This window comes from Ruditapes philippinarum, unplaced genomic scaffold, assembly GCF_026571515.1.
Source record: "Ruditapes philippinarum isolate M1 unplaced genomic scaffold, ASM2657151v2 ctg4245_1_1_1_1, whole genome shotgun sequence".
Taxonomy (NCBI): Eukaryota; Metazoa; Mollusca; class Bivalvia; order Venerida; family Veneridae; genus Ruditapes; species Ruditapes philippinarum.
This window is the reverse complement of record NW_026867065.1, coordinates 36,048-64,005: the sequence shown is the minus strand read 5'-3', so window position 1 is coordinate 64,005 and position 27,958 is coordinate 36,048. Positions and strand designations below refer to the sequence as shown.

The 27,958-nt window shown below is 32.2% G+C and overlaps 1 protein-coding gene across 3 annotated transcripts; it reads right to left on the bottom strand.

Annotated features, from left to right (window-relative positions):
- Positions 1-49: 49 nt before the first annotated feature.
- On the bottom strand, positions 50-27,958 carry LOC132734697 (stimulated by retinoic acid gene 6 protein-like). Of its 3 annotated transcripts, none has more exons than XM_060721487.1 (18): positions 27,810-27,958; positions 18,319-18,442; positions 17,035-17,120; positions 16,303-16,436; positions 15,793-15,913; positions 14,710-14,776; positions 13,720-13,854; positions 13,256-13,338; positions 12,296-12,407; positions 11,415-11,493; positions 9,572-9,647; positions 8,697-8,778; positions 7,948-7,996; positions 6,982-7,099; positions 5,779-5,895; positions 5,202-5,365; positions 4,238-4,423; positions 50-3,786 (listed from the first exon to the last, which is right to left on the bottom strand). In XM_060721487.1, exons 2-18 carry the CDS (start codon positions 18,418-18,420, stop codon positions 3,431-3,433), a joined length of 2,067 nt encoding a protein of 688 aa, XP_060577470.1. In that variant the 5' UTR covers positions 18,421-18,442; positions 27,810-27,958; the 3' UTR covers positions 50-3,430. The 3 variants fall into 3 exon arrangements, with proteins under 3 accessions (XP_060577470.1, XP_060577471.1, XP_060577469.1); XM_060721488.1 differs by lacking the exon at positions 27,810-27,958 and adding an exon at positions 24,577-24,726; XM_060721486.1 differs by lacking the exon at positions 27,810-27,958 and adding an exon at positions 21,306-21,434.

The window sequence follows — 27,958 nt, the reverse complement described above, 5'->3', positions numbered from 1 at the left end:
AAGACTTGTGTAATATCTCACATCTAAAGCAACAAGATAACAACTGTCATATTTTTATCGATATATTTTATTATTTTTTAATACATTTGTGACAAGTTCAATGAAATGATTCAATTATTGAAATTACAACATGTAGAAACTGCGAGCTGTTAGTTAAGAGCATGTTCGACTATTTTCAGTGCTTGATAATGAAAAAAATGTCCGGCCAATGTAGGAATGAATGAAGATAAAGATTTCATTCAAAATACATGACATTGTTAAAAGTTTTTTTATAATGAAGCAAATGTTCATTCAGTCAAATTTCAAGTCATAGTTCTGTAAGAGACATTCAATTATAATCACAAAGACATATAAAATCACAAGAAATATAGTGATTGATGAAATATGGAACTGTACAAGAAACTGCTCCCTAAACTTAAGCCAAAGAGCTACACCAAAGTCGATGCCCACAAAAAAGAATGACATCTCCATTTTTTTCAAATAGTTGAGCTAAACAGTATTTACTTCAAGTTGTAAAAGCTTAATCAAATTCAAATAAAACAATCTTTTAAATCTTACAATAAATTACACACCTTAACACTTAAAACTTTTCCTCTTTCATATTCTTGTTAGCAAAAATCAGACAAAACCAAATACATTCTTACATGTACTTAACTTCCTGTTATTTTTGATGAAATGTCAAGATATATAAAACAATTTTATATTATTTTTATTAAGTAATATTTTCTTGTTGGGTTTCAAGTCATACCAACGCTATAAAGCTCTGAGTTAATTTCCAAGCTTCATTTTGGGAAGGGAGACCTCAGGTGTCAATCCTTGACTTATTCCGGCAGATAAGGGCAACTAAGTATTTCAACCGATATTCCACAAGCTAGTTGAATAGGTTCCTCGAAATTTATTGCAGGATTATAACACACAAGTATGATAGGCATGTGTTTCAAAGTCAGATAAAAAAATTTAAAAATTGAATTTTGCACTTTCATGAAAATTAAGTTCCACTGAACATATACATGTATTTATAAAATTATCATGAGATACTGTATTTGTTATAATGTAGAATCAAAGCAGACGACATTTATGAAACACTTGTCTCCTAGTTTCCTTCCATACCTAGAACAAAATAGCAGGTAAAACATACACAAATCCGTAAGATATTGCAAAATCCCTTATACTACTTAAAATAGTCATTCATACATTCATTCATTCATTCATTCATTCATTCATTCATTTCTTTTATATGAATTTAAACTAACAAATTTTAAGTTATTTAAGACATATAACTGGCATATATATGACAATGTGATAAACTCACACAATTTTTTTTTCAATAAGATACTGAATGATTAATTATAAAGTAGAATGATCTATATCTTCATCATTTAAATTGTTTGGTGGATTTTCTCTCTAAAAAACCCCAAGCATATTACTTAAAAAAACAAATACGAATTAGGATATTAAAGTTTCCTCCTTGATTCACAAACTATAATAAAATACATGTAATTGAACATGGAATGTTTTTACTAAAAACAGAAATACTCCTACATATTGATTATTAAAATTGTAAGTCACATTTCACTTGACAAAACAATTGTGTTTACTTAATGAATTCACTTGTTTACAATCATGTATAACCATTACATATGTCTTTACATTACACATATTTAACCATTAGTCTGCTGATGACAACAGATTCTACCTAATTATGCCACATGTGAAGACCAAAAACTCAGCCAGAGATTCCATGCCTTCTGTACAATCATGGTCAACAACGTTTGCTATTCAGTTCACAATCTGACTACAGTTCAGATCTACTTATTTCTTACATGTTGATGCGTATCGTTATTGAGAGCTGATTTTAAACAGATTGTCATTAAGTCAGTACATGTTTTGAAAATTACCCTGAAAATGATGAATGGTTATGTCCATATTGAAAGACAGAGAAGTCCATTTTTGATATTTAGTGTTGTCACGATACCATCACTAACATTTAAAGTAAACAGGTGATATCATTTCAAAAATGGTGCATCACTGACATTTGCCTTTTTCAAAACCTGTTTTGGTCTTCTTAATATCATGCAATATAATTCTTTAATATAATATTTCAATTAGACTTACTCAAAAATGTAAAGAAAAACTTGAAACTGACTTGCTTTAAAGCCTTGTTGGCCTCCATTCATTTGATAATCTTTCGTGTCTGAAATAATGCACGTAAGGGCACTCGCGGTCTCTCCCACCAGTAAAGCTGGAACGTCGCCATATGACCTATACTGTGTCGGTGTGACGTAAAAACCAATCAAACAAACAAACAACTAGATACAATCTTACTTCCGAATTGGGAACTTCTAAAAATCTGGAAGCTTCTGAAATCCGAACAATTTTCAGGGTTCCGAAATTTTTCCTTCTGTTTTCTATATATTTGAAACGTCTAAATTCCGGAACTTCCAAATTTTGAATTTCCGAACTATTTTCAGGTAAAAATTAAGTTCTATCAGTTCAAATTAATTTCTAAAATCCGGAAATTGAAAAGAATGTGATTATTGTACTTGAAGATTATTAAACCTGCAAAATGTCAGTATCTTCCAATTAGCAATGACCATTTATTTTGACACCTAATGTAATCACAACCTACTAAGCATGTCAGACCCTTGATTTTTACGAAGTGAGAAGTATATTGTGAAGAAAAAAAGATTAAAGGTAAATAGCTCGTAGTATACTAAACATGTTGAAAATAAATTGTGATAATAAACTTCTATTGTATCAACCAAGTCAGTTATTCGTGATAATAAAATTTAATAAAGTTTTTTAATAATCCTAAAAATTCTACCATTTTGTTAATTTTATCAGCTTCATATATTTTTTGTCATGTCTTACAAAGCATCTGTTGTTTCCTGTTCGTACTTGTTCATATAATTCTTCACTTTTGAACTCCGAAAACTTCCAAAAAGAACTTTTTGGCTAGTCTCTGAGGTGTTCGGTTTTCATATGTAACAATGAATTGACAACTCTGACATGTAAAATCAAATAATATATGCCTTATAATGATAATTCCTCAAAAAATACTCTAATGTAGTGTGATATATCTATCAATTATAAATCATTCTAATTATATAGTGTGGTAAAAACTTTTGATTATAATGTATAACATGAAAATCTAGTTCAGAAAAGATGAAAACAGAATTTCAGACCAGTCTAACAATGAATGTCTGTAATTGGCTAAAATCCAAATTGAAATTAGTTATCAGAAGTAACCAATCAAATGCTGGAAACTTCAGACTGGTCTTCATCTTTCAGAACTTGAGATACAGAATAAGTTATGTTGAAACAGCAATATATATTAAAATAAGTTATGTTGAAAGAGCACTATATATAAAGTAAGTTATGTTGCAACCGCAATAACGTAATTTATGTTGGCACATCAATAGACCAAACGTTATGTCGCCGTAACAAGAATTTTTGCCGTCTTTATCAAATCATTTATCAAGACTGGAAGCCCAGCATAAATGACAAGCATCGATATTAGTACAATCAAAGCCATCAGATTGATGAGAAGAGTTGAAGGAATCTCAAACTTAAACTTTCTGCAGCATCTGATGGAAGATCCCGAAGCGTCTGTCGAATTATCCGGGAAATCAGTAGCTGTGTTATTCACACATTGAATGTCCGTCAGACTTAACGCCGTTTTGTCCCGAGATTTACTTTTACATTCACGGACACGCAGAGCCACTAGTGAAGGGTTTCGAATTAATGTAAAGGCAAGCAACCATCTTTTCTTTGCAATGCTGTTTCCTGAAGAAAAATATTAATATGTACAAAATAATACATTATTTTCAATTTACCGTAACATTAAATCAATCAAGGAAAAAGTTTAAATAAAATGAAAATCAATTTAAACTACTAGGGTTTGGCTATCTTAAATATGACATAGAAGAAATAAACTCTATGTCGGAGAAGGGGCATAATTTTGTCAAAATATTTGACAGAGTGATCATTTTGCCTGGAAATGGGAATGATGGTCATTAACAATTTTCAAAACAAAAATTCTCAAAGGGATAGGAAATAAGTGGTATGGTAACAATAACTTGTGACGCAGACGCCCCGGTGAGTATGATACCTCTTTCTATCATACATTGTTTAAATGCAATAGTCAGGCTAAAATGTCCGCATCTGCAAACTATAAGATCAACACCAAAAACGACAAGAAAATCAGCGTTTCTAGCATTTATTTCTGACATCGTACCTGTTTCGGATGGAATGTGATCTGGGATAGTTAAATTGCAATATATAGCGTTCTCCGCAGCAGATCTCAAAGGTTTCACATCTCTTCTATTTTCCACAGCATTTTTCACAAGGAAACAAAACACGCGCATTACAGGGTGATTGTGTGCCACGTCGACCATTATCATTCCAATATAGTTTACATAGCCTGAAATTTAATATTCCTTGTTTGATGAATACGTAATAACGTCCGTGTATCTGTCATTTTCTGTTTGTAAGTTTGCGGAAGAATGAAACATAAACGTGGCATAAAGATACAAATTATCACCTGCCAACTAATTATCGCCTGAAAATAGGAGAAAATGTGTTTTTATCAGTTTTTAAGTCGCAACGCCACTTCATGCCTTCACGCAACTTTTCAACGTATCTGGTGGCGGAAGACCATTAGGTACCGTCTAGGCACTTGCGGTCAATTGAGTATGACCATTGACGTTGGATTCAAAGTCACAGCAGTGAGGGGCAAGTAGTGGTTCGAATTCAACGACTTTTACCACTCAGCAACTGACGCCTTTAATTTATAGCTTTGACATATCATTAATTATTGAATTTTAAACCTGATAGAAAAATATTACGGGCAGTCATTTAAGGCCCATTATGCGTTGGAAATGCTTCCAATTTTATTTCTCAAAACTTTTGCTTATGGTTTCTTGTTACAGTTTTCAAAGTAATAATCATTTGCCGTATATATGGTATAGTTTCTGCAACTATATAAGAAAATACAACTTTGTTTACATTTTGCTACCTTTATGAGCCATTACTGCACATTTAGAGCTATTTTTTATCCAGTTGTTAGACATTTAACAACCTCTTAATCCATTATTCAAACGCAATTTAAATAATTAAACACATGTCTGACATTTCCAAAGTATAGATAAAATTTTGACTTCTGAAGCATTATGTGCCTATAAAGAATGAAATATACGAACATTTGTCCATGGCTTCATAACCTCGCATTAGCAGGCTTCGATCCATTCTTGGTATCATAAATACACCCAAAAATGCACCAAGTAAAATACGTTTGAGGAAAGTAAAGAGTCCGATGCTAGCGTTAAGGAATATAGCATAAAAGTTGACAACGTCGTAAGCATTCCTAATAGAAAAAATAACATTTATGAAAAATAAGCAAGAAATCACTGCATAACTCGTTCGTACAAAATAGGTCTAGTCAATTGGACCAAACACCTTGACTGATGATACCCAATGTTAGATTTGTATGTATGTATTTTCACTCTCGCTGTATTTAATGTATGCTGTATATTTGTGTCATGGCGATGAAATCTTATGTTCAAACATATTGAATAATAAATCTGCTGAAATTCTATCAAATTCTTTATTTGTTTTATGAAACATTTAATTTGAAAGCCGAAAATCGACCGACAAGATTTTATATGCATTTTCATTTTTTCCATAAATCCTTTTCTGAAATAGATAGAAGCTAAAAGCTAAATGGTTAGTATGCTTAGATTATTAGATATGGCTATATTTAAATGAAAAATTATTCACCTGTTATCTACAGCTAGGGGTCTATATTTGTCCTCAACATTTATTTTTGGCTGGATGAAGTATCGACCAATCAAATAAGTTTGCAGTTTAAATATGATGATGATACACACCGGGTATCTGAAATAATAAATAAAACACTCCATAATATCAAAATTTTGAAATATTGCAATTTTTACACCATTACAGCATAACATTTGTAGGTCTGAAATAATCAATCATTTTATTTCACTTATCGATCAAATCAATGTGAGAGACATATAAATAACAAATAAAGGTTTCACTGATTATTTTCCGACTTAAGATTTAATTCCTTAAATGTTTACTTTTTCCATTTTAAATTTTCCACGTAAATTGTCTTTGTTCAAGGTTGTACATACCCTGTCATGTAAAATTAAGGGCATGACTTATTCTATTTCTTCCATATCAATATAGTTCAGCAGGCACTATATTAACGCTTTATGAATTACTAGAACGTGTTTTTGTTGGGTTTACGTCGCAACAACAAAGTTTAGGTCATAAAGCGACTTTCTACTATTACTAGTGGAGGAAGATGTCATGTGTCCCTCCATGCATTTTTTTTCATACACGACCAAGCAACTGAGTAGAATCGCCGACGTTCCGTAAGCTAGCTGCATATCTTCCTAACGTGAAAGAATCCAAAGTCCCTGGCGAATTCAAATCCACAGGTGTGAGGGTCAAATGGTTTGAAGTCGACGACGAGTCCACGGACCTGGCCCCGCCCAGGAATGTTTTCTTGCGAATATATACATTATAATTATGCTCATATAAAGAACGCAGTGACATCGACTATTTTTCAAGTTAGTATTGTGACTTTGTATAGGTTTGAACTTTTATAATTAACTTGAAACAATTTCATTCTACCGAATAAAATCAAAAGATAAACATACACATTTTCAAAAGGTAAAAACCCCTATATTCGAATTTAGAAAATAAAACAAACTTGAAAAAAACTTGCTGGAACAAAGGATGTCCTAGCAACGCGTTTTAGACAACCGTTAATTAAACACCCGGAATAAATTAAATAACGTATGCTTAATATCTGATGTTTAATTCATGCACAATGAGGTTTATAAAAACAAAAAAAGATGTTTTAGAAAGGATATAATGAATTTTATAAAATGACTACAGTCAAAGAGTATTGTTGAAGTTAGAAATTCGAGGAAAGGCAGATAATATAAGTACACAAGCCATTCAAACTGAGTCCAAATCTGGTCAAGTTCCTTCCTCAAGTTAAGCATTTTGATGACCATCAACATCAACGTCAAAGGTACAAACACAAGTAGATAGCAAAAAACTGTTCCTGTAATAAAAGATGATGCAAGATTGATTAAAGTCACGTTATATTTACAAAACTGTACCACAACTTGAAAATGAAAAGATGAGCATATAATGTCACTTTAAAGGTATTTATTGTCATCGGTTTGATTAAACATGGTTATTGGCAGTAATGGTTAGAAAAAGGTACCGTCTAGGTCCACTAGCAGTGGCCTAAACTGGTTTAATGGTGAAATCTGGAATTTTAAAATATCCACAGATGTGTTCATACGGCATTGATCATGTAACCTTTAACATGACAATTTCTTGACAAGGCTGCTTATAGTCCTAAAATAATGTGTGTGCACTAAACGAGAAAACAATAGGCGGAACAAAATAAAAATGAAAGATGACTAGGTTATAAAGCCTATATGTCACACAAGTTAAAGCAAAACACTGGCATCTGCATTGTGTTCGTAAGTCGTCGCTTAAAGGTCCATTATGCCTCAGAAATGCTTTTAGATCGTACTTTTCATTTTTAAGTGGGTTTTAGTTGTTGTTTTTTGTGTTGTTAACTTGTTATAATATCCAAAAAGGTAGTCATTGGCAAAGTACCTGAACCATCTTTTCCATCTGTTGCTTTTTGGTAATAAGTTCAGTTATTAATGAATTTGTATTTTGTATGGAAGTTAAAATAATACTTTGTTTACATTTTGCTACTTTAACAATTAAATATTTCACATTTATTGCTACATTCTTCATGTAACAAGCATGTAACATTCTCTAAAAAAAATAGTCTTCACATTATAAAACTCCTGTTTGGCCTTTCTGAATAAGTTAGGATTTATTTACTACTGAGGCATAATGTGTCAAATATAATACATCTTTGCCTACCCCAAAACATTCCCGTAATTGATGTTCCAATGAACCGCATCCCTTGAGCCTGAAATAAGTTATGAATATATATCTTATGTTAAATTTAAGATAATCAAGTTACTCTCATATTTCATACATAAAATTGAATAAAGTTTTGTGATTATAATTCGGCACGTTTGTATTAATCGTTTATATATTATAGTTTTATACACATGGCTGCTTTCAACTTGTGCATTGTTCCTGTAAGAAAGGAAGTTTTGCTGTATCATAAATTCGTTATAAAGATTCCTGACAGGTTATATTGCCGAATATAAACGGTTATTTGCAATATAGCAGTTGCCTTGCGGCTCGGGTTATATATGCAAACAACCGTTTATAAATGACCATATAATATGTCAGGAATATTTGTAACTAATGATATAATGGTTAAATTGCAATGAACGGTGTTAAAGAAAATTTGTTTAATATGAATATAGTGTTAAGATAAAGAGTTATTCATAGAACTGAGTACAAACGTTAGTTAAAGCGACATGCTTTCAGGTGAGGACAATAAATAAACTAAGTAAACGAAAAAGAATTTACAAGCCATGTGAAACTTCCAGTGTATTTTTACGACATAATTTATCGTGTTTATAATCCAAATTCGTTATTTGTAGCATACAGGATACATTTCCGAATGATTTGAAAAAAAGGGTTACATCTATTTGTTAACTTTTTACAAAGATATAGAAATTGATGCAAAATCAAACAAAACTTGAAAAGCTTACCATGTAAACATTTGGCGACGGTGTTTGTACAGTATCGGGGATGAAGTTCCTTTCACCCTTGTACAGCAAGAGCATGTCTCGCCTGAATCATATAAACTTATATTATAATTATAATTTCATGTATATTGTTTGTGGTATAAATAATCTGTTATAGTAGTGATCCGTAAAATAGACACAAGTAAATGCGACTCTTCTACGACCAAACCTAATGTACTTTAAAACAGTAATAACTTAATCATTTCAGTTCAAATAAATTTTGTGGTATTTTTCAATATATACTTGCCCCAGAGATTTCTGATTTAAAATGAGAAAAATATACAAGAATGTGTTGTTTGAACTGTATGTTTTTAATAGTGATAACACAATTACAGATGTCTCTAAATTTCTAATTTTCACTAGTGTCAAGTATGAATGTTGATCCATCTTACGACGGTGCTAGGGAGCGTTGTCAGTCGCGCGCATTACGACTACCGTCTATGAACAGGCTCAATCTAACCAGCCTGAAACATTTTCATATTTGCTTATTTGGGAATTGTTTAGGAACTGTGTTTGCCTCGTTTGCCTATTGTGTGTTGACTGTCCGGTACACGGTTATCAGAAGAGGGGTAAACACAAAAAAAAATGTCGTTCGCCGTTGGCTTGTTGGTATTGAAGGCGTTTTCCTGATCATTCTAAAGCATTTATTCCAATGCTTGAAGAAATTCTGAATATTGCGTTGGCAGACATGACACATGTTACAATTTCCATTTCCGTTAAAAAACCCAATTTAAGTCTGGAATGTCCCCGAGAGCATTAAAAACAAAAATATGTTTTACAGATTTTCTCTATAAAAAGGATAGTATTCATAACTGAAAAGGATAGTATTGATAACTGACCTGTAGTTCATTAGTACGATATAGATGTTTCTTATCCCACACAGCAACGTAATCGTAGTAGCAATAACATTGGCAGCTGAAACAAATAAAACTACAATTTGATAAGGTACAGGATGTAGAGATATATAAGAATTTCAGAATAAGAAGATATTGAATGAGTGTTAGTTTAATACTGAATTTATTGAACGAGTTGAATAAAATAATATTATCCAAGCCTATGGCGAGCATAATATTATTTCATTCAACGGGTTCAATAAATTCAGTAATAGACGTACACGAATATAATATTCATTTTAGCACATACTCAAAATAAAAACTATTAAAAGTAAAAAAAGTAACATTTTTCATTGACGCGCCTATAATATAATTATAACGGTAACATTTAGCGCGTCATTACACTATGTTTGTACATTGTATAACGTAAATACGAGTAATGTCACGTCAAAATATATGCATGGCCGTACGGAATCGTAAAATAGGCACATGTATGTAATAATTGGTAAAATGTACCCTGAGTTATATTTTTGTCAGAAAGGCTATAATTAAGTCCCAACAGTGATTTCATCGCTAAATAAAGAAACTGTTTGGAGTTCGGATGCGAGCAATTATATCACGATGGCGTACTTAGGTAATAATTATGTGCACCCGAATGGCAATGATTTTATAAAGTGATAAAATCACTGCTTTATATTACATTTCGGTTCTTAAACGACATAAACAATTCTAACCCAACCCGCATTTTTTCCTTTTGAACATAGAAGGACCGAAAGTGTGTGTGAATATAGAATACAAGAGCGATCAGTAATCACATGTGTCGCCTCATGATGGCCAATTTCATGTTGGGACACATTTTGTGATAGACAGACAGACAGACGGACAGTGCACAACTAGACTTGGTACTGATCATTCCTGTAAAGTTTGGATAAAATTGCACCAGTAGTTTATGAGGAGTAGTCCGGACAAGCTTTTGCGTATCTGGCAACACACAGAAAAAAAGACCTTTTTATCAAAGGGCCATAACTCGGCCAAAAATCATTCAACCGGAAAACCCGTGCAATATGCGCAAGAACTTGAGCTACAGATCAATCCTGTAAAGTTTCATTGAAATTGCATTAGTGATATAAGAGAAGTAGTCCGGACAAACTTTAAAAATAAAAATTATTAAAGGGCCATAACTCTGACAAAAATCATTGAACCGGAAAATGCTGACAATATGCACAACTAGACTTGGTACTAATCATTCCTGTAAAGTTTGGATGAAATTGCATCAGTAGTTTATGAGGAGTAGTCCGGACAAGTTTTTGTGTATCTGGCAACGACAGAAAAAAACACCTTTTTGTCAAAGGGCCATAACTCGGCCAAAAAATCATTTCAACCGGAAAACCCGTGCAATATGCGCAAGGACTTGAGCTACAGATCAATCCTGTAAAGTTTCATTGAAAATTGCATTAGTGGTATAAGAGAAGTAGTCCGGACAAACTTTAAAATTAAAAAATTATTAAAGGGCCATAACTCTGAACAAAAAATCACTGAACCGGAAAATGCTGACAATATGCACAACTAGACTTGGTACTGATCATTCCTGTAAAGTTTGGATGAAATTGCACCAGTAGTTTATGAGCAGTAGTCCGGACAAGTTTTGTGACGGACGGACGGACAGCCGGACAGACAGACAGACAGACGGACAGACAGACAGACAGACAGACGACGGAGAAGTGATCCCTATATGTCGCCACTACTCCGTAGAGGCGACACAAAAACCACTGTTTACGTTTTACATGTATGCATATGTTATTTTAACATCTTAGTTAAGGAGTTCACATACTGTAGTAGTATTATTTACCTTGCATAAGGTCTTCAAAATCTCTGAAGTAATATTTTTTCGATTCTAGTTCCATAAACTCAGCACAGTATAGACTCACCTGACAATAGAAAAAAACTTTTTTACATAAATTGTTTTACTGATATTTACGGTGTCACATTAGGGCTATCCCGACACACACATAACTCGAAACAACCAACAAAAAGAAATCAGATTATACGATGATAAAAATTCGAAATAACTAAAACCACGATGGTAAAAACTCAATATAATTTTGAATTTTAATACCATATTTTCGACCTTTCACTATTGTGGATTTGTTGCCTCTTTACTTTGAATTTTCGCCGTCGTATTTCCGAATTTTTGTTGTTTTATGTTCGAGTTTTCTGTGTCGTGATGGCCATAACATTTTAGATATCTTAATTATATCTATGGGCTCAAATCCTGCAATGTATTCTTTCACGTACAAAGGACAACAAAATTGTCTTGGGCAATGGATATTTTCACTTGAGAAAGCTACAGGACTAACCCATAGAATGTTTGTGGCTCTTTTTAGTGCCTCAAATAACGGCCGGAGGGGCACTTAAGGTCTACTTTTTCCACCAGTAAAAGCTTGAAAGTCCCTATATGACGTTGACAATGTCTGTGCGACTTAAAACCACATTAAAACATAACAATCAAGAAATAATATCGGTTTCAGCAGTGATTATCAGCAACTTAAAATCGGTTTGGAGTTTCGATTCGTAGGAATTGACCAAGAACTGCCAATTCATCAAAACCAGTTGCATAACCTATCAATATATGTCCTGCAGTCAAAGATATTACGGTTATGGTGCACTTAGAAAATTATTTTCACACATGAAGAAAAAATCATACTATATATATTTCAAGAAACTACATACCATGTACAATAGCACACCAGACATAAATGATGTTATCGTGATGGAAATAGGAAATCTGAATCCTGGCTCAGGTCGTATTATCTTGCGATGTATCTTTTGCTTCCATGACAACCTTCGAACAATTATAACAGAATTTTAGACAGGACCTTACCACATGTGTATTTTTTGAAAATGGAAATATCTAAGAAGTGATACATGTTGACATAAAAACGAGCTCAATTGGAAAATATCGTTACATAAAACGTTTCTATTTATGGACTTAATGGAAGGCATATGAGTGGCATGGTCAATGTCGTCTGCTGCGGATTCATTGCCATTGACCCATGTGGATTCGACTCCCGTCAGAGACGTTAAGGTATATCATATGAGCCGTGTCACGACAAAACTAGCATAGTGCGTTTGTGACTAGCATGGATCCAGACCAGCCTGCGCATCCGCGCAGTCTGATCAGGATCCATGCTGTTCGCTATCAGATTCTCTACTTGTAATAGAGTTGGTAAGCGAACAGCATGGATCCTGATCAGATTGCGCGGATGCGCAGGCTGGTCTGGATCCATGCTGGTCGCAAACGCATTATGTTGGTTTTGTCGTGACACGGCTCATATGAAGAAGCTATCAGGCTACTTTGACTTTACGTAGATCATGTGTTCTATTAACCTTACCGGCCTAAATAACTTTCATGAACTTAACCATTCAATATTAATTTTACGCAAAAAATTTATAATATATACTGGTAGAATAGAGAACAGTGCAGGGCAAGATCAGATGATGCGAATGTACCGGCCGGTCCGACATAAAAAATTAAAGAACTTATTCATCAAGCGAAAATTTTAAAATGTGATCTAAAGGAAATACATTTCATATTATAAAACCAATACAGAATTACGTAATTTTTGGTTTGAACAATTTGGTTTTAGCATGTTCAAAAACACTTTTACTTATACATTTGTATTTACTTACGTTTCGTCAGATTTAAAGGATCGTTTGTTCAGAAGATGTTTTACGTATGTTAAATGATATGATTTACATAGTTTCACTTGTTCCTAAAAAACATAAATGTAAAAAATAATCCAGAATAGTAAATACATAAATCCGTATTTGGAGCTTTTAGGATTCTTTAATGAAAAAGTTATAAATATTTATTAGATACTTATCAATGAAATATTGATGAAATAAAATGCGTATTTTTATTTTCCGTATTTTCATTTCCTACCACTCATGTGCCATACCACTCGATGAAAATAGATCCTGTATTTATAAAAAAAACCTGAATATTCTCTATGTATTAACAGGAACTTTTTTCGGAAACTGAGAATCGAATGTTTCTATCGGTCTTTTATCTAAAGCAGTGTTAATGGTCTGTTTAGAAACAGAAATAAATGCAGTCAATTTCAATCACAACTCTAATTGCTAATACATCATACCTCGTAACTAATTTGGTAATTTCCTTTCCTTAAACATTTATACAGTTTCCAACAAAACTTCAACACTACTAGAAAGTTGCATATTGCCACGGGCATTTCCTGTATGAGGATATGGGCTGACACCTTCACATCGTTCTAAAATAAGAAATATAATATCATGCAAAGTTGAATTGTGTATTTAAAGAGGGTTTTGAAAATATAATTACAACGGTAGATTTTCTGTTATCTACTTGAAGGGTGTTGTGTTACATGACAGATGCCATAATGTCTGAAGAAACTATCAGTTTAGATTGTAAAATTTATTGAAAATCGAAACACTTAATCTTAACAATAAGAGTTTTAAATTCCTACTCGAGGGTCTATATACTAACTATAGGGATTAAATATTTACCCGAGGGTCTATATACTAACTATAGGGGTTATATACTTACTCGAAGGTCTATATACTAACTATGGGGATTATATATTTACTCGAGGGTCTATATACTAACTATAGGGGTTATATATTTACTCGAGGGTCTATATACTAACTAAAGGGCTTTAAACATTCCCGAGGGCCTTTATACTAACTATAGGGATTATATATTTACTTGAGGGTCTATATACTAACTATAGGCGTTATAAATTTACTCGAGGGTCTATAAACTAACTATAGGAATTAAATATTTCCTCGAGGCTCTATATACTTACTATAGGGCTTATATATTTACTCGAGGGTCTATATACTAACTATAGGGGTTATATACATACTGGAGGGTCTAAATAATTACCATAGGGCTTTTATATTTACTCGAGGGTCTATATACTAACTATAGGAATTAAATATTTCCTCGATGCTCTATATACTTACTATGGGGCTTATATATTTACTCGAGGGTCTATATACTAACTATAGGGGTTATATACATACTGGAGGGTCTATATAATTACCATAGGAGTTTTATATTTACTCGAGGGTCTATATACTAACTATAGAGGATATATACTTACATAGGGGTCAACATATTTCACAAAACAGATTCCTATCGCGACATTTGAAAACATCTCCGAACCAAACCTAACAAAGAAATTTATTCTTTTTTGTACTATGATATACATGTAAATCAGTTTCACAAAATAACTAAACTATATAATATTATATAATGAGAAATGTAATATATTTATCAAAGGTCGCCAAAAGTAAAACTTAAATGACAGTTTTAGAAGTGTTTTAAATATATCTGTCAATGTTTTCATACATCGAGTTCATTCTTTCATTTTTCATTATAAAATATATTCTGAATGCATAGTAGTTTTGACCAAACAAATATATTAAACAAAATTTGAAAAAGAGGATACCCCTCGATAGCAACGAAAGCAAGAATACCATATTAAAATTGCAGGAACATTTTGATTGAGTCTTTTCATGAGAGATAATTGTAAGGTAAATTATCTCTCGCCCCCCCCCCCTCCAACACCGTCTTAATCGGTATTCACATTTCAACACTTATATGATGGAATGAAAATTCAGTATAATAAACGATAGATGAGTTTAACAAAAAGTTAGCATTTAACCCAGGGTTAATTATTTTACCAGCTGAAGGATAACACATGAAGATGCATGCAAATTATTATACTTGAGGTGGTGAGGGATGAAATGTTGGAGTAGTGGATGGGTTGAGTTGGGTTTTTCGTCGCACCAAAACAGCAGAGGCGACTTTCCAGTTTTACTTGTGGAGTGCATTATTTTAGGCACGAGTGTGAACCTAAGTAGAACCACCGGTGTTTAATAAGCTAGCTGTAAAGCTTTTTTACATTAAAGAATCCAATACCCTGGATGGAATCGAAACAACAGCAGAGGGAAGTAAGTGAATCGAAGTCAAAGACTTTAACCCGTCGACCAATGACGCCCCCTTCCTCTCCCCTGCCCCCCCCCCTCCCCCCCCAAAAAAAAAAAAACAACAAAAAAACCCAACACACGCATGCACGCTAACACAAATCGCACACACTTAAATTAAGAATAGTAAAATAAACATCAAATGAATGTTAATATTGTTTTAGTGTGACACGACCACATAATTTAGTAATGCTTACCATGCTAAAGAGTAAAGAAGTCCCGCTATAGCGCCAACTAATTTATGACGTGTCGTCATGCAGGCAAATAATGGATAACATATCACACTAGCCTCCATACATAAAATATATACCATAAAAACTGAAAAATCAAATATATACTTTTAATACATAACTTGTGAAAATTATACTTAACTTTAATACAGAAATATCAATAGCTGATCATATACAAGATGTCATTGAAATCTAGGCCAACTTATTTAACTTTAATTTTTTTAATTCTTTTTCAACAAAAAAGTTGTAAATTTAGAATTTCAAAGTTAATTCATTTATTATTAAACTTTTGAACAGTCAAGTGGGCGGCGAATATGCAGTATCATATTATATAATTTATGTATTTATTAAAATCTTCATAGAGGCAAAAAACACAGAAAATGACGAACTGGCTTAACTAATTTATACAATATAGTTTTATATCAACTCATTTTTACACTTCAATACGTGCGAAATTTCTAGAACTTATTAACTTACTTTTCGCCCATATCGGCCAGTCTAACTGGTCAGATATCGCCTTTCGTACTATTTGTATAATATTACCGGTCACGGACCCAAATACGAACATCACACCCCAGCGGTTAGAAGGCTCGTCCAAAAATCCGAGCGGCCTGTTAAAAAAGTTATTGAAAATTCAGCAAGATATGTGCAAGAAACAGTTACATGTTTATTAAAGACTGAAGATGTCCCTGCATACCTTGCATATAAAAGAGACACCTGATTCCTTTGCAAACTCTTGAATAACATATTACACCTCAATTTGCTCTCACGTTTTCTCTCTTATATATATTAGCAATGGACATTATGGAAAGACATAAAAATAGTCACATAGAAATTATACAAGGATCAAACTCCGAATTATTTTAACTGAAAAATACACGGTTTATCTTATATATATATTAGCTTCTAACATAGACGATTTAGACATTTAAAAACATGATGTTTACTCATTTTTATTTTTTTCTCCTAACAGTTTTGTAACGTTAATTTCCTACAGCCCACTGAGCCCAGTTTGTTAATGCAAGTGTACCACGTGACTAACAAATGTACACTGTTACATAGGAAACAGTACCTTTTAACAGTAAAATTGATTTCCTCAGATAACAGTTATTTCCTCGGAATGATTCTTTTCCTGTTACCAACACATTTATATACTATTATTATTATCATGGTTTTAGAAATACTGTAATAATTTAAGACTTGATATACCGTACAAGACCGGGACGGCCTCCCATTATGTTTTGTTTTATCGTCCTCCTCTTCTCCATAAAACACAATAGCAGCATGATGGCAACCTTTAAATGTAAGTGAATCATGCGAGTCTAAACTCCATTAGCAATTTACTGTATACAGTAGGGAAAAACTTCGATAGCCTCAATATAGCAAGTGGATATATCGTAAAGACACTTTCATTACCTCAAGTGCACAGGGGAGGTACTGTTACACGAGGGATGGAGTTCTCATATAGTATATACAAAAAATTTCCGACGAACTCCGTGCAGTAATCACAAGAACTCCTGACAAGTTATCATAAAAACTCCATCCCTCGTGTAACGGTTCCTCCCCCGTGAACCGTAATATCAGTCAGAACAATAGTGAATCCACAACTGTGATATCATTCATTTTTACCAGAACAGTTTTGTTTTACAACCATTTCCTAATATCCATCAATTCAATTATGATTGAATTTATTATCCTCAACTCTAACATAACAGACGAGTTTCATAATCTCAACTATGATTTAATCAAAATAATTGTGAGAACTGTCATATTCACGTTGCTTTGGCCTTATCAAATCAAGTGTGATTATTGAAGTTTTACCCCAACTTTGACATGGATTAAATTCATAGTTTCACAATATTCAACTAGGAATATTGAAACCAACATCGAGAAAAGTTGACATTTACAACAAATGGATTTGAAAAAATTAATAAGCCAAAGCAACAATTTAATGCCAATCGTAAATGTCTCCCAATATAGTATAATTGAAACATATTGCAATTCAGTTTGATGGAAACTCATCGTAGACGGCAGTGGTAAAATGCAAGCAATCGATTAGGCTTGATCAAAGCCACAACACGATGCAAATGCAGTTTATGTATATTGTGTAACTTAGATGTAAGTTACAACTGCAGATGTTTATTCGGCGGTGATCGTGGAAACTACAAAATCACTCCTGTCTTTGCTCGTGTAATTTCGACATTTTGTCGCTCGTCGTGATTTTGTTATAATCAAAATATTCATTTATATGGTAAGGATCATCAAAAACAATTTTTACAGAAAGACAAACTTCCTACAGTTACTTCCCTGGCTTAATACACTAAGTATGTTGATGAATGATTTTTATATTGATAAAAGTTGTCAATTTTGACTAAATATAATCGAGTTATGCTATAAGTTCCAGTAACACAGATATCATAACCACTAGTGTGTCATCAAGCCATAACTTTGCGGATAGAAACGTATACCTACATACTTATTTTTATTACTTACGGCTGGAATTAAGAACCAGTGGTTGGAATCCACTCTAAAAGTGGATTCAAAGACAGCGTCTTTACAAAATTGAAAGAATGGCTCCTCGGTTGTGGTCGCCATGTCCTCGACCTCGTCTGTTTTCCTATAAAAATAGAGTTTTTGATGACAGCAGCTGTTATTTATGTAGAAGCTTTGGCTGTATTGATAAAGACATTTCTGCATGGCGGTTGTTTTTATGGTGAAAATTGAGCTGGTATTGATGATAATTATGATACTGCTACCGATAATGATGAAGATAATCATAATGATGAAAATGATGAATATTGTGATACACGTTGACGGTGATAATGCACGACGATGAGGATGTTGATGTTGTTGCTGATGATGATGATCGTTGATTATTTCCTATTATTAATCATTTATTTGTTTTCTTTGAATTCCTTATTAGTTACAAACCATTTATCATTTTAGTTATGAACCTGCCCGTGCCCTGTCCTGTTAATGTTGGGTCCGCCTGGGCTCCTTGCCACTGGTTCTTGTTGCTGGGTCGTGTGGGGGTTGCGTTCATTGAACGCCGCCTTTCCTTGTTGATCTTGTTTATCATTTTTTTTTGTCGATGGTGATTGTCATGATGATGATAATATTGATTGCGGTGATGATGATGATGATAATGATGATGATGGTGATGATGATGATGATGATGATGATAATAATAATGATGATAATAATTATAACAATGATGGTGATGATAATAATAATAATGATGATTTAGTGGTGAAAATAAGACAAACATGCTTTGTACATGTACATTGTCACTTATTTTGTCAGTATAACAATGAATTAATATGTGCAATATACAAACATATGTTGGTGAATATTCAGTGTATGTTTATATTTCATCGCTATGGAGAGCTTTACTTTGTTGAGAGATATGTTCGTTGCAATCATAGCATATGCGTCGTAAACACTTTTACTTGTTTCTCATCGTCATCAGCCTTGTCAATCATAACGTCAAATTATTATTTTTGTTTTATTACTTTCCTGTGGAATTTTAAAATATAAGCCATGTTTCCTTATATTCTCATTGCTTATATATTCTTAGAGCGACGGCCATTTTTGCTACCATTTTCCACACCCTCAAGTGCAGCCGCTCTTGATCTAAATGTTGTTTTTTTTTGTTCAGATTGGAGACGCATTTTTCATTTTGGATATTAGTTAAAAATCTATGAAGGCAAAACTGTGCATAATGGATCGATGCGGAGACTGAACTGTGCTCTGGAGAATTTCAATGTGGATTACTGTCGTAATCCGGAGTGAAAATTACCAACACCATATGCACCTCCACGATAACCTACTAACGCTATGGCGCTTTGCAGGATAAATAACAATGTCAGAGAAAATCAGTTAAGTGCAACAGGATATACTGTTATTGTATTTTACTAACCTCTATACGTTAGAGTTAACATGAAGCTGTTTGATAAAATATTAATGTCATATACTTTGGCTTTGTTATATGCACGGTTACTAAGTGAACTATTGACATTCCGGATCTCGTGCAATTCTGTGATAACTAATCTACTACAGCAAATTTGAGGCCAAAGTTTTATTTGTATTTTATTGCAAATTTTAATTAAATAACAGCTTAAATTATTATCACACATAGATAGGTATATTATCATTTGATAAATGATGTAAGTGTATATATCATTTGATAAAAGATGTTAGTGTAATTTATATATATATATATATATATATATGTTGAGGATAATATATCTTTAATGACTTTATCTGGGTATAAAGTTACGAAATGAAACGTTAAAATGCATCTATAAAAATTATTAAAGATAAGATAAAACGGAACAGTAAGTCAAAATCAGATTTCTTTGCCTGTATCATTCTTTATAGTTTATCCAGCTCAAATATTACGGTAGTTTAATAATGTTCTTTCCAAGATAAGGAAATTTATCAAAATCGGTTCATTTGATAATAAAATATTGGTTTGCATAATCTTTTCTATGATGCTATTGACCAGTGTTTAACAATATATTCCATTTCGTCTTCCTACATACATAGTCTAATGATTTGTGTAACATTAAACAACCGCAGTCAGCAGTGTGACCAGGCGCTGATAGTGGCCCAATTTTCATAGTCCCTTATTATTTGAATTTCATAGCTGGTCAAATCCGTTTCACAATTCAGCATTTTACAGGTAATGCACATTATTCTTACAGGTAATGCACATTATTCTTTTTACATTTTTATTTTACAGGTAATAGACATCATTCCTCAGAAACGAAACAAGTAGTACTACTCAAGAAAGGGAAAGGCGGTACAGGTAATTTGCCAATGAGTTACTTATTGGAAATTAAATTAGGAAACCATTATAAACAGCTATTAAGAATTAAAATTAAAAGCATTTCTGGGGCGTAATGGAACTTTAAAGGTTTTGTTTTAGTAAGGAAATATCGTCGAATTGCATAGCGAATATAACAAACTGTTTTTGAAAAAAAAATCACAAAAGTATTCTAAAGTGACTACAATCAATCTGTAAATAATAGAATATAATATATGTTAGATGAACGCTTATGCCGTACGTACGTTACAAAGCTGACCAAGTGATCAAACACGACAAGAAAGTATTGCTATTTTCATAGTTTAGCGAGATTTTACTATCCCATAGATGTAACATCACATGGTTCCAATGCTGAAAGGTCATAGGTTATATTTTTAAAACGCTATAACGCTATGACAGACTTATGTTATAAACATAAAGTTGTTTAGTTAAAAAAAATCTCTGTCATCAATTTTTGTTAATAGTGTGACGAACGTTTTGAAACGAAATCTATTCAAGCTAGAGCAAGAAACTCAAACTTATTTCAATAGATTTAAAATGAGTAGAAATGTTGCAAAAAGGGTAAATTAATTTTAAGAGAATTTTAATTATTTTAAGAGATCTATTGTCATTGCGTCATCGGAATGATACAAAAAAAGAGTTGTTCACTTACTTATGATATATTCACTCCGATAATCATCTACTGCTTTCATTTACATATAAATGATAATGATAAAAATATTTACTAACTTTCGATTTTTGAAAAATACGTTATCTTTATTTGTTCAAACTTTTAACCGTCAAAGTGTCGTAGTGTCGTACTGTCATGTGATACGCAGTAACAAATGAAACTTATATAAGATAATATGAGGTAATTTTGTATTCTGCATTCTATGAGATGAACACACATATGTCAAATCTATATTGGGCGAGACGCCAGTCAATTCTGGCAGGATTTGCAGATGTGTACGTGCAGGAAAGAAACAGTATTGTCCGATATAGGTTTGACAGATGTTTACTCCTCCAATATATTTTAGTATTGTACTCAACATATATTATAACCCTATGATATAGATATTTTGAACTCGAGGCTATATGGGGTACGATATGCAATTGATATTTTGGAAAAGAGGGTAAATTGATAAAGATGTATCCGATATCAATTTCCATAAGAACAGCATGTGGTTCCAACGCTGAAAGTTCATTGGTTAAATTGTTAAGTGTAAAATGAAATTTCTTTTTATTGAAATAAAAAAGCTTGTACATAATTATCTTCTTTGGGTCGTATGTATGTATTTAAAAGTGTTTTTAAGTGTAATTGTTCAGGCACTTTTACACTTGGAAAAACAATACTTTGGGAAACCTATTACAAAACTGTGGCCTCATCGTTTTTGAGTTTGGAAGGATACTACTTAATACAATCAAATGTCCTATTGTGATTGTATGGTATGTGAAGATGTCAACCATTACAGAATTGTTGGTTACACAGCCAGTAATGGCTTTGTTACTTCTTTTGTTCCGATGGAGGGTAACCTCAAGTTGCAACAAATGATATTATACTATGGTCTGTCCCATCAAATTTGAACATTCCATTTTTTCTTTAATATAATAGTAAAATCATTTAAATTAATGTCATGTTAACCCTGGCGTCAATATCTCTAGGCATGTTTTTCTTTTTTTTATAAAGTGTGTAATATGGTCAAAATGTTAAAATTATATTTTTTCCCGTTGACTTACTTTGTAAACTAACGTGACGTCCATATAGAATGACATAATGTGAAGTTGTTTATAAAAGATTTAATTAAAATCTATTTCAAACGATGGTAAACGTGTACATGTACTTGCTTAAGGCAATTAATGTTATAAAATATGCTATGTTTACAGTAAAAATGCAATGCTAAAGCAATCCTCTATATAGATATATTTTATATATTTTATTGCCTTACTATTTACTTCTTGTATTTATTATGTTCTATATTGGTATATAGATATATACGAACGATGATTTTAACAGGCATATTATAAACAAATAGTAAATAGTAAGGCTTATTGGTTATAAGTTATTACTGAACCTCGCAAAGTTACAAACCGATTTCGTTTTATACTTATATAGTTGAATCGAATCAGATTAAACATAGACAGCTATTGAATAAACTTCTTTTAAGTAAAAATGAAGTAAACATTGTTTATGTGTTACATGTTTAATTTCTATCCTATAGTTTTTGTATTACTGATTTCAAATTGTTATGTTAAACCATTTTCAGAAAATTCTTATCTTGAACGTTTACCCGTTATCTCATTATGTCAACTTAACGGGAAATATAGTTTTCAAAAAGTGTTAGGTTATCTAATTTGTGAACCCAAATATTGAGGTATCTCTTTTTGATTTAAGATGTAAGATAACAGTGGTTGTAATTTATTTCCACATACAAGCCATTTGTTAACCATCTTTACAATCTTATCCATCACTTTCCTTATGATAGGTCTAAAAGAATGTTTCTGTTCCCGCTAAATAAGTAATTAATTAAACAGTTAAAAGAAAATAAATCGTTCCATAGGTTCATTGGCCTTGGCAATATCTTTTCTCTACTGCCTGTGCAGTTGCTATTGTAAAGCACATTAAACACTTATTTCCTTACTTTTAAACCCGTTCCTACGATTAAAAGCAGATTTAATGGGTGTTTATTTACCACATTACATTGTTGTAATAAAAGTGGAAACATTCAAGAAAAGTTATTGTACAAATAGTCTTTATATTTATGAAGGAGATCATTTTACATTCAAATAGAATAAAATTGTTCACCTTTAAGACTAAAATCACGTTCTCTCAAACAACAATAACATGGCGTCATAATGAAAATGATGACAATAAAGTTGATGATAACGCTAATCATGATAGCGAGTAGAAAATGATGACAACAATGATGATGAAAACGTAAATAATTATAGCGAGATGAAAATGATGACAACAATGATGATGATAATGTTAATAATTATAGCGAGATGATAATTACAACAATGATGATGAAAACGTTAATAATTATAGCGAGATGAAAATGATGACAACAATGATGATGATAATGTTAATAATTATAGCGAGATGATAATTACAACAATGATGATGAAAACGTTAATAATAATAGCGAGATGAAAATGATGACAACAATGATGATGATAATGTTAATAATTATAGCGAGATGATAATTACAACAATGATGATGAAAACGTTAATAATTATAGCGAGATGAAAATGATGACAACATTGATAATTATAACGTTGATAATGATAGCGAGATGATAATAACAACAATGATGATGATAACGTTAATAATGATAGCGAGATGAAAATGGAAATGATGATGACAAGGTTGTTGATAACGTTAATAATGATAGCGAGATGATAATAATAACAATGATGATGATAACGTTAATAATGATAGCGAGATGATAATAACAACAATGATGATGATAACGTTAATAATGATAGCGAGATGATAATTACAACAATGATGATGAAACCGTTAACAATGATAGCGAGATGATAATGGAAATGATGATGACAACAATAATTGGGAATGGAAGCTTTTGTGTCGGCAGAATATCACCTTAATGTACAAATTTTATAACATGTGTGTCGCAATTCTAAAAATTAAATGCAAGAGTAAATATTCCCGGTAAGTCCGCCTGCTTAGCTATCGGATTTGTAACTCAGTGAATGATGGCCCGATCCTTAGGCGATGCAAACTTTCTGCAACAAAATTGATCCTGGACATTTTGATACATTACCGTCTCTTCACGAAAATGTTTAACCGAAGTGTATCTTCAGGATTAAACAATAATGATTTAATTCATAATTCAATGAATTGAATTTATATTAACATAACAAGTTCCATTGTCTAATCTGGAGATAAAAACTGTAGAGGAAATGAGATATTTTCACTTACCGATAAGTCGACTCCGTCAGATCACCTTGATCATCAAATAAACGTTATTTTGTTTTGGCTTGATAATGTAAGAAATATATGCCACTGCATTTTTTTTTATTCCAAGTGGCGATAACAATTATTTGCCGTATTTATCTGATTACCGCACAACATGCTGTTAGCATGTCGTACAAACCAATAAACTAATTTATTATATGAAATGAGCCGCGCAATGACAAAACCAATGTAATGGTTTGGCGACCAGCATGGACCAAGACCAGTCTGTTCATCCGCGCAGTCTGATCAGGATCCATGATGTCCGCTTTCAGTTTATCTACTTGTTAAAGGGGTTTGTAAGCGAACAGCATGGATTCTGATTGACTGCGCGGATGCGCATGCTGGTCTTGATCCATGCTTGTCGCAAACGTACTGTATTGGTTTTGTCATGAAGCGGCTCCGATTTTGTTTTACAGCGATTAAATAATTGAAAGGACTTTTTTTATGTATTTCTTATTATCCATATAATACATACATACAACATACATTTTATCTTCAACATGAAGTTCCAAATTCCCATTTTTTATTAGATATTGACCCGCCGAAAGAAATTGAAATAACCGAGCCAGACAGGTAATATACACATTAAGTTTCCCCTTTGGGTACCCCAAGTTAGAAACAACATGCGCTGTGACGATGCTCGTACAGTTCGATGTTGTGACATGTAAATGCCGATATACAAGCACTTTTAACTGTCAAATGAAAATTGTACCAAAATAGTGTAATGAAAAATACTCTCATCAGTATTTTAAACAAAAGTTTCAATCAGTTTTTCGGCTTTTCTTCGTTTTTGACACTAGGCAGTAACATAGCCGTAAAACACTTTCATACAATGTTTATTACAAAAATTTTACTGATATATTACATTGCTAACAAATATAATGTTATATTTATTCATTTAGACGGTTGAAAATGTTATTTAATAGCTCTTATTTTAAATATGTCTATTTCATCGCCTGTAAAATGTGTTTTTGGCTTTTCCATGTTTTTGACGTTAGACCGTTACGTAGCCGAAGAACACTTTCATACTGTTTTTATAAAAATAATATCACTGACATTTTCCATTTATTACAAAAAATGTAATAGTTATTCATTTAAAAGGTTGAACAAATATTTAGTAGCGGCTCTTGTTTTAACTACGACTATTTTATCGCCCGTAAAAATGTGTTTTTCGGCTTTTCCATGTTTTTGACGCTAGTCTGTTAAAATCAACATAGCCTTGATGACAAAAATGGATTATATTATCAAGCAATGTATACTTCAGTGCTTTCAGTGCTTTGATTTATCTAGTTTTAATTATACTTAGACGTGATTTAAAAATAAATCTTACTGTTTTATATTACATATCTTGAAATCATATTATCATAACAATATATAGACATCTTGAAGATATCAAATCATTAGTTTATTTCCAGATATCTAAGCAAATAGAGGCCATGGGTGTCAAAAGCAAGGTTGTTGGCCGGTGACAGATGATGGAGGGTTACCTCAAGTTACAGCAAACGATATTTTACTAGTATATAAATGTGCCTGTTGTCTATCAAACCATTACAAATTTCACATCAATGATTTATATGTTTGTGCCGGTTGCCTACAAGCCAAGTTGCAGAATGCGAAGTTGTTTATAAAAGATTTTATTAAAATCTATTTCAAACGATGGTAAACGTGTACATGTACTTGCTTAAGGCAATTAATGTTATAAAAGATGCTATGTTTACAGTAAAAATGCAATGCTAAAGCAATTCTCTATATAGATATATTTTATATATTTTATTGCCTTACTATTTACTTCTTGTTTTTAATATGTTCTATTGGTATATAGATATATACGAACGATGATTTTAACCGGTATAATTATTATAAACAAAGAGTACATAGTAAGGCTAAAAGAACAGACTATGTTTGGTTTTAAGTTATAACTGAACCTCACAAAGTCACAATTTCGTTTTATACTTATATAGTTGAATCGAATCATATTAAACATAGGCAGATATTGAAAACAACTTCTTTAAAGTAAACATTGTTTACGTGTTACATGTTTAGTTTCTATCCTATAGTTTTTTGTATTATTGATTACAAAATGTTAAAATAAACCTTTTTCGGAAAATTCTTACCTTGAACGTTTACCGGTTATCTTAGTTTGTCAAGTGTACGGGAAATATAGTTTTCAAAAAGTGTTAGGTTATCGAATTTGTGAACCTAGCTAAATATTGATATATTTTTTTATATAAGATGTAACATAACAGTGGTTGTAATTTATTTCCGCATACAAGCCAATTGTTATCCATTTATCATTCAACTTTACAATCTTATCCATCACGTTCTTTATGATATGTCTAACAGAAATTTTCCCGCTAAATAAGCAAATAACCAAACAGTTAAAAGAAAATAATTTTTTTCATAGGTTTATTGGCCTTGACAATATTTTTTTCTCTAGTTCCTGTGCTGTTGCTATTGTAAAGCACATTAAACACTAATTTTCTTACTTTTAAACCCGTTCCTACGATTTAAAGTCGATTTCATGGGTGTATATTTACCACGTTACATTGTTGTATTAAAGTGAAAACCTTCAAGAAAAAGTTATTATACAAATAGTCTTTATATTTATGAAGGAATCATTTTACATGGTAATAGGATAAAATTGTTCACCATTTTAGACTAAAATCACGTACTCTCTAACAAAAATAACATGGCGTCATGAAAATGATGACAACAAGGTTGATGATAACGTTAATAATGATAGCGAAGTGATAATGACAACAATGATAATGATAACGTTAATAATGATAGCGAGATGATAATGGAAATGATGATGACAAGAATAATTGGGAATGGAAGTTTTTGTTGCAGCAGAATATCACCTTACTGTACAAATTATATTTCATGTGTGTTGCAATTCTAAAAATTAAATGCAAGAGTAAATATTCCCGGTCAGTCCGCCTGCTAAGCTCAATAGGGATAGGATCGGATTTGTAACTCAGTGAATGCTGGCCCGATCCTTGGGCAATGCAAAACTTTCTGCAACAAAATTGATGCTGGACATTTTGATACATTACCGTCTCTTCACGAAAATTTAACCGAAGTGTAAATAATGATTTAATTCACAATTCAAGGAATTGAATTTATATTCACATAACAAATTCTATTGTTTAATCTGAAATTCTAAAACATAGGGAAAATAAGATATTTTCACTTACCGGTAAGTCAACTTCGTCAGATCACCTTAATCAATAAACGTAGTTTGTTTTGGCTTGATAATGCTGGAAATTAAGTGACATTAGATAACGGGACAAGCAACTCGCGCTTTCTTATCAGTGCCTATGTTGGTGTCCAATTGGAATCGATC

What these genes read in the sequence shown, in the direction of transcription:
- LOC132734697 (XM_060721487.1), bottom strand. Translation starts at nt 18,420, where the DNA reads ATGGCGACCACAACCGAGGAGCCATTCTTTCAATTTTGTAAAGACGCT. An exon ending in CTGGCCGATATGGGCGAAAA is followed by an intron (nt 15,914 to 16,302) that starts GTAAGTTAATAA and finishes TTGATTTTTCAG; the next exon opens with TTTTTATGGTATATATTTTA. An exon ending in TGAAATATGTTGACCCCTAT is followed by an intron (nt 13,855 to 14,709) that starts GTAAGTATATAT and finishes TTCTTATTTTAG; the next exon opens with AACGATGTGAAGGTGTCAGC.